The sequence below is a fragment of the Hevea brasiliensis genome, chromosome 13 (assembly GCF_030052815.1).
Source record: "Hevea brasiliensis isolate MT/VB/25A 57/8 chromosome 13, ASM3005281v1, whole genome shotgun sequence".
Taxonomy (NCBI): Eukaryota; Viridiplantae; Streptophyta; class Magnoliopsida; order Malpighiales; family Euphorbiaceae; genus Hevea; species Hevea brasiliensis.
This window is the reverse complement of record NC_079505.1, coordinates 31,002,809-31,016,443: the sequence shown is the minus strand read 5'-3', so window position 1 is coordinate 31,016,443 and position 13,635 is coordinate 31,002,809. Positions and strand designations below refer to the sequence as shown.

Genomic DNA, 13,635 nt, shown 5'->3' with positions numbered 1-13,635 from the left:
GTAATTTAGCTATAACTCATGATTTAGGCCTCCAAATTAAGTAATTCTTTATTTAAATGAAAGGCAAGGCATAATACTAAAACTTTCATGAAGACAAGTTGCTTTAATTCTGTGTGTAAATACCTTGAATAATTGCTAGAAGTTTGGTCACAAAACCTAAAATCTAGATAAAGTGCATCTAAACATATCCTGCTTATTTGGACATAACTCACTGTATAAAATTCCAAATGAGGTGAATCCTATTTTGTTGGAAAGCTAAGACACAGAGAAACAACTTTCATAAGAACTAATTTGATAAATCATGACTGAAACTTGATTAAAAGTGAGTTTTAAAACTTATCCAAAATCTGCCCTGTATTCTAGAAGAAAAAGGTAGATATGACCAGATCCTGCTTATTTGGTCATAACTTGAGATCTATAAACCAGCATCAAGTGATTCAAAAACCAAATGCAAGTTAAGACATAAATCTAAAAATCTTATGAAGAAAGTATAAGCTAATTCTTACATTTACCTGGTCTGATTTCTGATGAAAAACAGTATATATATTCAGGAATTTGCAAAATTTTGCCATATTCTTCATTAATGCAAGTTGTACATGTATTTAGCATGCTTGAATGCAAAGGCTATGCAAATATAAAAATGGCATGAGGATGTTGGCACACATATCTTGACAATTATGGGAACAAAAAATGTTGAATTAATGTTAAATATGAAAGTTGAGCCCAAGTAAGCCTAGACAATGAGTATAGGATTGGATAGGTAAGCATGCTACCGATCAGAGCCACCGAGTGATCATTACCGAGAATGAAAGCCAGTGTTATACCGGCCAGAACTATCGAGTGATCAGTACCAAGAATGTAAGCCGGTGTTATACCTACCAGAACCACCGAGTGATCAGCGTCTCGAATCCCATTATCCGTCTATATACCGTCTGTCATAGGTTACTATGGGCATTGAAGTAGAGCTTTCAATTGTGATCATAAAGACAAATTTCAAATAAAATATGATGAAGGCTGACTGGTGAACATAAAGGACTGTTGAGTTAATAAAGTGCATTTAACTTCATAAAATGGTACGATTAACAAGTATGAATTTATTGGCCTATATTTATGTCACAATATTATATGATTGCTTTTAAATTTTTAAATACTCTTGTATAAATATTATAAGCATATTATATATTAATGAGCATAAAGGGAATTATTTTGTTTTAAATTAAAAGTATACCACTAAGTTATTTAGCTTAGCGCGAAGACTTATTTTCTCAGGCAGGTAGAGTAGATAAATATTAGATTTTGACTAACATGAGATAGATTGGATCTGCAAACTTTTGGGTAAATGCATCATCATCATCCTCACTATATATTTTTACTCATATGTATGTGTACATTATGTTGTAATAAATATTATGTAAAATTTATTTTGGCGATTGTAATCATAAGTATGTAAGTTTAATTTAGCCACATGAGTTGGTTACTAAAATTGTAAATTAAAGATATTTCTTGTGTATATGCAGCTTGAGTAAAGAATTGATGTTGGTGAATTTGATGATTATTATGTAATGGAAATGATAAGGAAATTGAGGATTTAATAGATTATGAATAATATTTTAACAAATGAATTGTTAAAATTTAGGAGACTCTTGCAGTTTCTCCATTTAACAAATTGAAGGATAATGTGCACCGAATGTAATAGCTCCTTCTCGTTTTCACTGTAGATTGGTTAAGAGGGTGTTATATATATTGAATAATTGAATTGGCTGGTTCAACCAGGTTATACTGGTGCACCGATTCAACCACTGGCTCGATCGGGTCACACTGAGTCGCTTCTTTGTCTGGTTCAATTACAAACCCGGATCAATTTGAGGACAGGTTCACTGGTTCAACTAGTCAGTTCGATCCGGGTTTAATAAATATGATTGAAACTGCTACTATTACTTTCACCAAGCAGAACAGCAAAATGAAAGAGGTTTCTGTAACTATTCAAAATAGTGAAGTGATTGATGGGATTTAACACAGTTGTTGTTTGTTTAATTTTCATAAAACTTTGATCTGGCTAGTTGGCCCGGCAAGTGCTTAACTGTGGCTTAAGAAACAGAATGCATACCTAGATTAATTTACGCAGTCGCCAACCCACCCCAGCGATGACCAATACTTTTATCACATAGTTTCCACCAATAATAGGTTTTCTCAATTTGGGTTGAACAAGCATGCATGTGATGCTTTTTTCAAAAAGCACAAAGGACCATTGATTTAGAACCATAAAGAACAATAAAAAGAAAAGGAAATAAATTCTCAAATTCTATTAATTCTCAATTGTCAATATAAATAATAATTTCTCCTAAAATACCTAGATGATATAGGTATTTAAATACTAACAATTAATCCTACTATTACAAGGATTAAGAATTCTAAAATAGGAAAGCAATAACCAACATTAACTAGGAACACACTAAACCTAATAGAACTTTTTAAATATTCCTAAATAATAATAGAATCCCTTAATAATAGAAATAAACTTTCTAATAGAAATTGTACTAAAATCTAAATATTATAATGAAAATTTAAACCAAAATAATTCCTAATTTTTTTTCCGCTTGATCCTTTGCTACAATACTACCTTATTTAGATTTGTAGTGTTTAAGAATCAAGAATTGAATTCGGAGTTGGATGTTAGCAATAAGACTTAAGGATGAACTTCATTCTTTCCTTCACTTTCCTAGAAATGTCAGAACATATAAAATCAATGAAAGGCTCTTCAATTCATCATGAATAAGAGAATTTGATAAATTTTCAATTTCCATTGTCTTTTCCCTGGCTTGAGTTTCTTCTTTCCCTAGGATAGATTCCTCAAACTTTTCTTGGTCGGTTTCCTTAGGTTCTTCCTTTAGAATAGGTTCTTTAAAATTTTTCAACTCAATCCTATCATCTTAGGTTTCAAAAGGTGTAATCTCAACAACCAAAAATTTTATTTCTTAAAACGGCACTTCTTGTTCTATATTATGAAGTTCTATCATTGCATGCATTTGATGTATAATTGCATATTCAAAAACTCTTGATACTGCTTCCAACTTTGCTTCGATCCTATCCAAGCACTTCTCAGCATTTTCTTGAGATTTTTCTTCAAATTAAACATTAAAGCAAGTATCAAAAGCCATATAGTTAGAAGGAATAAACAACTCATCAAGTTGCAACACGGGTGACTTTGGACGAACTAATTCAACTTTCATATAAGGTGGAAGCAACTTCTACATCAACCAAGTCCCATCCAATGGAGGAGGAGCCACCAAAGTTCCATCCAAAGAAGGAAGAGAGCTTGCAAACTTCATATGTTGAAGTTAAGGACGAACCAGAAGTACCCTTGAAAAGGAAGAGCATGAGCAAGAATGTCTAGTGGAAGAGTGCATTATACATGCTAATAAGGGCAAGATGTTTGCTTTGAGTCCATGCACGAGCAAAAAAGAGGAAACCATGGAGGAGATAGTCATCCTACCATGAGCACAAAGACTCAAGTTGGTAAGAAGCATCATAAAATTATATCTCCTTTCTTTCTAACCATTTGCCATGGAATTGGATTTTACTTTCCAATTTGTAGGCCTACATGGGTAAAGAAGTATATGTTGTGGCTTCATCAACCTTGATGGAGAAGTTGAATTTGCCCATCTTGAAGCATCCTAAACCTTACAAGCTACAGTGGGAACATGACATGGAACCAATCAAGAATGGCAAAAAGATTGTACTAGCGCCTCTAAGTCCATAGCAAGTGCAAAGAGACCATTTGGCCTTTGAGAAGATGGAAAAGGAGAACTTTATGATGGACAAGGTTTGAGAAAGGGGCAAACTCTAGATGCACAAATTGTTGTAATTCATTGCAAGGTATTGAATTTGAGGATAAATCCTATTCAAAAAAGGGGGGTATGATGTGCAACATCATAGTGCATACCTAAACTGCTTCCATGAACACCAAGCACAAGATCAAGGCATCATGAAGACACATGGGAATGCAAGATAAACAAGGATTTGGGATGGATTTATGATGAATAGCTAAGCCTATTTAGAGTTGGGAAAACAAGGCCCAACAAAAGTCCAAATTGGAGGCAAGTATTGGGCTTGAAAAATGGGCCTAGAAGACACAAAACTAAGCCCAATAGGGCATAGGTGACATGTGCAAAGAGCCCTAAGAAAGATAGGATTTTTATCCTTTAATGAAGAAAATTCCATCCAAAAGAAGTGATGATTATCCTTTCCTATAAATTAGGCCTTATTTTTGGGATTATCTAAGATTTAGGCTTAAAGTAAGGAGACACTCATCTTATCCATCTAAGGCCTATCCATTCAAATGAAAATCCTAATCTTAGAAAAGAAGTCCAAGATATTTACTCCCTCTAAAAGTGAAGTTTTGCATTTGATTGGTTGGAGTGTTGAATTTCTTTTTAGTTTCCTACTTGTTTTTAATTTTCTACTAGTTCTTTGTTTACTCTATTACAAGTTCGTGTAACACTTTTTTCATTTTCCTAGTTAGATTATGCTTTTAGTTTGAGTGCCTATATAAAGGCCTCCCCTACGTAATTTTCAAAGTTTCTATTATTTTCATTAATGAAGTTTTTTTTTTTTTTTCTCTGATCACTCTTAAGAGTAGTGAAGATTTTAAACTTGGCAATAACCTTGATTGTGGCATCTTGTTTGACTTATCACACTCCCTAGCTAGGATTGTGGCGTCTTTACTTGGTGGGTTTCTTCTTTGTAGCGATTCCATCTTATCAAAGGAGCTTACATCACCTTAGCTATCTCTCTTTTCTACATTTCTATCATTGTTTTTGTGTTTATGTTCATAAAACCATAAAAATCATAAAACGAGTGTTCCTTTATTTTGGCGTGTTTATTGCTTGTTTCATTAAGTTTACATCATTTTCAATTTCAATTAGTTAGTTTCTTGTCTTCTTGGCGTGAGCTAGTTTTCTCTCAAAGTGGAGTGTTTTGTTCCTTCTTCAAAGCAAATTTGTTCTAGTTTAATCCTCCTATCTAGTGTGTTTATTCCTTACTTTAAGAGTTTGTCTATTCATATTCCGTTTAGTCCTTGTTTTGTCTTTCCTACCAAAACCATCGTCTTTCTCTGTGTTCTTTTGGCGCATTGGTTTGAGTTTTGTTCAATTCAAATTTTGACAAAGAACCAAAACAATAACGTAAGTTTGATTCAGTTCCTATAATGTTCGTTCTTTTTCGATTTTACTTTTGTTCTTGAGTTCAAGAACCATGCACAACCCTAGCATTAATCATGTTTACTAGCCCAGACTATACATAAAATCAAGGTGAATGCTTTTTTAGATGATTACCGTGAACACCAAAATCCACTAGTGAGCTAATTCTAGCAAGCTAGGAGTCAATCTAAAATGCACGTTAGCGTCTTTGTTATGGAAAGTCAATCACTATATTATTTCTTTGTATATTCTGTATTCTGTATTCCTATTTAGGATTTCTTATTTAGGATTTCTTATTTAGGATTTCTTCCTAATTAGTAGAATACAATTATAGGAATCAATTGTATATATATACCCATGTACAGATTAATTGAAATTAAGGAGATTCATCTCTTTCTACATGGTATCAGAGCAGGTCATCTATCTAGGGTGACTATTTGTTCTCACCACCCCATTTCGGGAGAGACCTTGGCATGACCATCGACTGTTTCGACTCCGATCAACATCGCCGGCGTCACCTCAACCCCCCTCATTCCACCACTGTGTGCTGTTGCCTGATCCAGTACACCATTAAAGGACTTGTTAGGTCTGGCTCTCAGATTCTATTTCGGTATTTGCTTGATTTGTGATTTTAGGTTATTTTGCTGCTGTAAACACTTTGGATTAGCGTTTCGGTTAGTTTTCTTTGTCTCAACAAATGGCAGACAATAAGAATATTATTTCTGATGTGATTCCGGTAATGACTAAGATCACGGAACACAAACTTAATGGTTCGAATTATCTGGAGTAGAGTAAGACTGTTAGGGTCTATTTGCGTAGCATTGATAAGGATGATCACCTTACTAAAGATCCATCTACTGATGATACACAACAAACTTGGCTAAGAGAGGATGCTCGGTTGTTTTTGCAGCCTCGGAACTCGATTCACAGTGAGGTAATTAGTTTAATTAATCACTATGAATTTGTTAAGGAATTGATGGATTACTTAAATTTTTTGTATTCTGGTAAAGGGAATATCTCACGTATTTATGATGTTTATAAGGCATTCTACCGTGCTAAGAAAGAGGATAAGTCTCTCACGGCTTATTTTATGGATTTTAAACGGGTATATGAGGAACTTAATGTATTGTTGCCTTTTAGTCCTGATGTGAAAGTTCAATAGGCCCAACGGGAGCAACTAGCTGTTATGAGTTCTCTTGCAGGCCTTCCTTCATAGTATGAGACTGCTAAATCTTAGATTCTCTCCAGTTCTGAGATTTTCTTTTTGCATGAAACGTTCACACGGTTCCTTCGTACAGAAAGTACCCAATCTTCACAACCTGCCAGTAGCGCTCTTATTAGCCATAATCCAAATGGACAATAAGATAATAGAAGAGGAAGTAGAGGAGGAATTACAAGCAACAGAAGTAATCAGCGTAATGGAGAGGCTAGTTCTAATAAGGACTCAAGAGGAGTCATTTGTTATTATTGCCATGAGCCTGGCCATACAAAATATAATTGTCCGCAACTTCAGGGGAAAAATCAGCGATCACAGATGGCAAATATGGCAGCAGAGGATTCTATAGTATCTTCCTCTGAGAAAACTATTTTGGTATCTGTAGAGGATTTTGCACAGTTTTCCCAGTATCAGGCATCTCTAAAGCCTACCAGTTCCCTTGTCACTGCGATCGCTGAGTCAGGTAAATCCACTACATGCCTTGTGTCTTCCTCATCCAAATAGGTTATTGATTCTGGTGCGACAGATCACATGACAGGTAATTCTAGTCTTTTATCCGCTTTTCAGTCTAATCTCACTTCCTCTACGGTTACTTTAGCTAATGATTCTACTTCTTGTGTCATGGATTTTGGAACTGCGAACCCGACTTCGTCAATTTCTTTGTCATCTGTTTTATGTCTATCAAAATTCTCTTTTAATCTACTTTCTCTTTTAATGTACCTTAAATTGTTCTGTTTCCTTTTTTCCTGACCAGTGTTTGTTTCAGGATCTTACGACGAAGCAGATTATTGATAGAGGACGTGAGTCAGGTGGTCTCTACATTCTGGAAAATCATGTACCGTGGTCGCTTGTTTGCTCCAGTATCTTAACACCTCTTGAAGCTCATTGTAGATTGGGCCATCCTTCTTTGTCTACCATAAAGAAGCTGTGTCCTCAGTTTCAGTCTTTATCAGTACTAGAATGTGAGTCGTGTCAGTTTGCAAAACATCATCGTTTGCTTTCTGTGTCTAGAGTCAATAAACGGGTTTCATCCCCTTTTGAGTTAGTTCATTCTGATGTTTGGGGTCCTTGTTCTGTTACTTCTAAAACTAGATTTCGTTATTTTGTTACTTTTGTTGATGATTACTCTAGTGTTACTTGATTATATTTAATGAAGAATCGTTCTGAGTTATTTTCTATCTTTTGTGCCTTTTGTAATGAAATCAAAACTCAATTTAATATTTCTGTGCGCATATTAAGAAGTGACAATGCCAAAAAATACTTTTCAGCACAATTTCAGTCTTATATGACACAAAATGGCATTTTTCATCAATCTTCCTGTGTGGCTACCCCATCCCAAAATGGCGTAGCCGAAAGAAAAAATTGGCATCTTCTTGAGGTAACTCGTGCTCTTCTTTTTCAGATGAAAGTTCCTAAACACTTTTAGGCGGATGCAGTTTCTACGGCATGTTTTTTTATCAATCGTATGCCGTCTTCTGTCCTTAATGGGGATATTCCTTATACTGTTTTGTTTCCTACAAAATCTTTGTTCCCTGCTGAACCCCGTATTTTTTGCTGTACCTGTTTTGTGCGTGATGTTAGTCCACAGATTACTAAATTGAATCCAAAGTCTCTCAAATATGTCTTCCTTGGGTACTCCCGGCTCCAAAAAGGGTACCGCTGTTTCTCTCCTACTCTTAATCGTTATCTTGTTTCGACAGATGTCACATTTTTTTAGTCCACTCCATTTTTCCTCCATCATCTGTGTATACTGTCCAACCAATGTCTAGTCCTCTCCCACAGCCTGATCCTTCTGTTTTTAGACCTACTCGACCTCCCGTTGTTCATGTTCATTCCAGAAGATTGTAGATTCCTAACTCAGATCCTCCACCAGCTACTTCGTTGGGAGATCCTGTACCTCATACTGATCATAATTCAGATCTAGACTTACCCATTGCTCTTCGTAAAGGTAAACGTTCATGTACTTACCCTATATCTTCTTTTGTTTCTTATAATCAATTGTCTTCTTGTTCTCGGTGTTTTGTTACTTCTTTAGACTCTGTTCCTATCCCTAATACTGTTGGTGAGGCACTGTCTCATCCTGACTGGTGTGCTACTATGAAAGAGGAAATGGAGGCTTTAGATGCTAATGGTATATGGGAACTGTTGCCTTTGCCCACTGGTAAGAAAGCTATTGGTTGCAAATGGGTATTTACAGCAAAGGTAAATCCTGATGGTTCTGTGGCTAGGTTAAAAACACGGCTTGCAGCAAAAGGATATACTCAGACATATGGGGTTGACTACTCTGACACTTTTTCTACTGTAGCTAAACTTACTTCTGTTCTCTTGTTTATCTCTTTAGCAGTTACATATGATTGGCCCCTGCACCAATTGGATATCAAGAATGCTTTCCTTCATGGTGATCTTCAAAATGAGGTGTATATGGAGCAACCACCTGGGCTTGTTGCTCAGGGGGAGTTGGGTAAAGTTTGTAGGCTTCGAAAGTCTCTTTACGGCTTGAAACAAAGTCCGAGGGCCTGATTTGGAAGATTCAGTGAAGCAGTACAGGAATTTGGTATACAAAAGAGTAAGTGTAATCACTCAGTATTTTATAAGCAATCTGAGGCTGGTCTAATTCTCTTGGTAGTCTATGTGGATGACATTGTCATCACTGGGAGTGACTCTGCAGGTATTTCATCTCTTAAAACCTTCCTCCAAATCCAGTTTCAAATGCCAACTGGACAGGATCTAAAGTTGATAGGAAGTCAACTACTGGATATTGCGTTTTTGTTGGAGGAAATTTAGTGTCTTGGAGAAGCAAGAAACAGAGTGTAGTTTCTCGATCTAGTGCTGAATCCGAATACAGAGCCATGGCACAATCAATATGTGAGGTAATGTGGATACTTCAATTACTAGATGAGACAAGTTTTAAGACCTCCCTGCCTAAAAAATTGTGGTGTGATAATCAAGTTATTCTCCATATTGCTTCTAATCCAGTGTTTCATGAGCGGACCAAACATATTGAGATTGATTATCACTTTGTTCGTGAAAAGATTCAACAACAGATCATCTCAACAGGACACATCAAAACTGGAGAGCAGTTAGGAGATATTTTTACAAAAGCTCTGAATGGAGCTAGGATTGACTACATTTGTAACAAGTTGGGCATGATTAACATCTATGCTCCAACTTGAGGGGGAGTGTTATGGAAAGTCAATCACTATATTATTTCTTTGTATATCCTGTATTCTATATTCCTATTTAGGATTTCTTATTTAGGATTTCTTCCTAATTAGTAGAACACAATTATAGGAATCAATTGTATATATATACCCATGTACAGATTAATTGAAATTAAGGAGAATCATCTCTTTCTACAGTCTTGAAATGCCAAAAACATATGACCTGCTAGTTGAATTGAAGCACAAAAATGTAAATAAATAACAAAAAAATAAATTAAATGCCCATTAATGATATAGCAATGTCTTTGACACTCAATAGTTCATATGAAAAAAACTAAGTCAAAGCCCTAGTAGCTAAGCTCTATTGTGTATACCAAAGTTCTAGGTTTCATTTACTCATATGCATTAGGGGTATGTGGTTTCTATTCCATTCTTGAACCAGAATTCCTTTTTTTCTAGGGAATTAGAATCAGATTCAAAATCTTGATTTAATTCTAGCTCAATTTTAAGTAATTTCAGTTTGGGTTTGATTCTAGGTCCGTTTCCAATTTGGACAATTTTGCATCAAAATTACAACATTTTTGTGTTCTATTTTGAAAAATAAAAACAATTATAAATTTCTAATATTAGAACACTAATAAAAGTAATAATACAACATATAAATAACAATATAAATATAAAAAATATATTATATATATAGTCATTCACAAGCATATTTTATATCCTTTACCCATTTTTTAATTATATAGTCTTTAACTAGAAGACATATAATTAAAAATAAAAAAAGTATATTATATGATTAAAAGATGATTAAACCATAAATTAACAATTATAAGATGTTTTAATCCATGTATGATTAAAATTGTTGAGAAAAACATGAGGAATAAAAGACAATATTAAGCAATGTATAAACACTTATAATTAAAGACAAATTAGGTTAAATATACGCATACACACATTACGACCTTAATTGCATATTTGATTGAAATTATATAATATATATTTAAAACATGTGTATAAAATTAATTTTTAATTCAGTACGATTCTAGTTCGGCTCTTGATGAAAAACTAAAATCGAACCAAAATGGTAAAATAAGTTCGGTTTAGTTCTTACAGTAATAGTTCTTTGCTATTTAGATTTAATCCATTTTTTCAATTCAATTCAGGACTCCTAGGAACCATATACACCCTTACGCGTGACCCAATTCTAGACATTACCAGCTTCAAACCCTTATTTTATGAGGGCCTTTATTTTTATTTGTAACATGCACTATTGGTTTACAAAAATTTATATCATGCTTATTAAAGTAAAAGTGCCCTCAAAAGTCCCTTCTCTTTTTCTGTTCTTTTTTCCTTTTTTTTTTCTTTTTGGGTGGGATGGAGCAACAGGAATAGTTGGTTATTCCAGAAAAGAAATTAAAAAAAGAAAAAAAAATGCTTCACCATCGATGTCAATGACAAACAAAAGAGCTGCATTGTGTTCTCCTGACCTTGAAGACTTTGTCAAAGTTATAAATTTACTGAAGATTGACAAGAACAGGCATGCATACCTGGCCAGCCGCATTCAATGCCTTCATGGCCTCACTTAGACTGGTGTATTTCTTTGCAGCAACTGCACCAAGAATAGCAGCACCCAGTAACACTGACTCACTTTCTCGAGGAAGTACAATAGGGCAACCTGAACCAGTCATGAACAAGCAACAAATTTGTTAACATGCATACAGCATTACATAAAAGGCATGCCACTATTTTCACATATTAGTTTTAGCAAGACCTCATAGTACTTTTATACTGAATACAATGAACATGTTAAACTTTTGTCCAACATGTGCCGCAAGATAAATTGGATTGCACACAGCCTACACAGTACTTCTAATAATGAAACTACCAAGCTAGTGGTATGAGTAAACTGCAAAGATCGGTTTGATAAGCTTTCATACATCATTTGAAAAAAAAACCTAGAACAATAGTAAAACCATCCATTTATAATAATAATAATAATAAGAAGAAGAAGAAGAAGAAGAAGAAATCCTAGCAATGTATATACATAATAATCAATCAACCAGAAAAACGTTGAATTAATCCACCCATACATATTACTACATCAAACTGGGAAAAGAAATAGCGAAAAACAGTAGAATTACTGCAGTAGAATGCACATGTATCAACAATTTTGATATGTAATTGACTGAACCACCCAAGCTATGATGTAGCTATAGAAGGTTCAAGAATATCTTCTCTTAACCAATTCCTAAATTTTAATGTGTTTCTTCATCCAACTGTTGGATTTAAAATTTTGAGCACATGAAACAGTTGACCAATTTTAACCTGGATCAATCCTATTTGTGCACATCATCATGCTGGATGACAGCATGAGATGAAAGCTTGAGTACATATGCCCAAAAAACATGTTCAAGCACAGTAGAGAGCAAGAGACATGAGTGCACATGTGCCTTGGGGTGGTGTGGCAGGGATGCAATCTAAGAATGAGACTGGAGGAAAGTACCAATGATATCTGCATGTTCTTGAACAAACACAGGATTTTTTGAAAGGCCACCACATGCAAGCAATGTGTCAATCTGCAAGGAATAAATACATATAAGAACAGAAAACATTAAAATAACTATAGACAATACATAGAAAACAAACCTCATATTAGACATATTTCAACTGAAAATATAAAAAGTTTTAATTAAACAAGTCACTTGATATATGTAGAAAGAGATGAGTCTCCTTAATTTAAATTAATCTGTACATGGGTATATATATACAATTGATTCCTATAATTGTGTTCTACTACTTAGGAAGAAATCCTAAATAAGAAATCATAAATACGAATACAGAATATACAGAGAAATAATATAGTGATTGACTTTCCACAACACTCCCCCTCAAGTTGGATCATAGATGTTAACCATGCCCAACTTGTTACAAATGTAGTCAATCCTAGCTCCATTCAGAGCTTTTGTGAAAATATCTCCTAACGGCTCTCCAGTTTTGATGTGTCCTGTTGAGATGATCTGTTGTTAAATCTTTTCACGAACAAAGTGACAATCAATTTCAATATGTTTGGTCTGCTCATGAAACACCGGATTAGAAGCAATATGGAGAGCAGCTTGATTATTACACTATAATTTCGCAGGCAGGGAGGTCTTAAAACTTATCTCATCTGGTAATTGAAGTATCCATATTACCTCACATACTGATTGTGTCATGGCTCTGTATTCCGATTCAGCACTAGATCGAGAAACTACACTCTGCTTCTTGCTTCTCCAAGACACCAAATTTCCTCCAACAAAAACGCAATATCCAGTAGTTGACCTCTTGTCAACCTTAGATCCAGCCCAATCGGCATCTGAAAAACATTCAACATTCAAATGTCCATAATTACCATATAACAAACCTCTTCCCAGAGCGCCTTTCAGATAACACAATATTTGTCCCAAAGCTTCCCAATGAGCAACAGTTGAGGAAGACATAAACTGACTTATCACACTAACGGCATAAAAAATGTCAGGACGAGTGACTGTAAGGTAGTTCAATTTTCCTACCAATCTCCTATATCTCTCTGGATCTTCCAACAACTCACTATCCCCTGCTAACAGTTGTAAATTTGGAGTCATTGGTGCACTGCAAGGCTTAGTATCTCATTTTCCTGTCTCTCTCAATAGATTGAGGACATATTTTCTTTGAGACAAGAAAATACCCTTCTTACTTCTCATAACTTCAATACCCAAGAAATACTTTGACAATCCCAAGTCTTTGGTCTGAAACTGGGTTTGAAGGAAGGTTTTAAGAGATGAAATACCTGCAGAGTCACTCCAGTGATGACAATGTCATCCACATAGACTACCAGGAGAATTAAATCAGCCTCAGATTGCCTATAAAATACTGAGTGATCACACTTACTCTTTTGCATACCAAATTCCTGTACTGCTTCACTAAATCTCCCAAACCAGGCCCTAGAACTTTGTTTCAAGCATAAAGAGACTTCCGAAGCCTACAAACTTTACCCAACTCCCCCTGAGCAACAAACCCAGGTGGTTGCTCCGTATACATC

At 34.9% G+C, this 13,635-nt stretch overlaps 1 protein-coding gene across 4 annotated transcripts in view; it reads right to left on the bottom strand.

Annotated features, from left to right (window-relative positions):
* LOC110642073 (uncharacterized) overlaps nucleotides 1–13,635 on the bottom strand; it is a 54,308-nt gene that overhangs the window by 28,911 nt on the left and 11,762 nt on the right. For all 4 annotated transcript variants that reach the window (XM_058131976.1, XM_058131975.1, XM_058131974.1 and 1 more), the window contains 2 exons: nucleotides 12,082–12,154; nucleotides 11,126–11,253 (listed from right to left, as the gene is read on the bottom strand). In XM_058131976.1, the coding sequence (XP_057987959.1) occupies nucleotides 11,126–11,253; nucleotides 12,082–12,154 (201 nt within the window). The remainder of the gene's footprint in view (nucleotides 1–11,125; nucleotides 11,254–12,081; nucleotides 12,155–13,635) is intronic.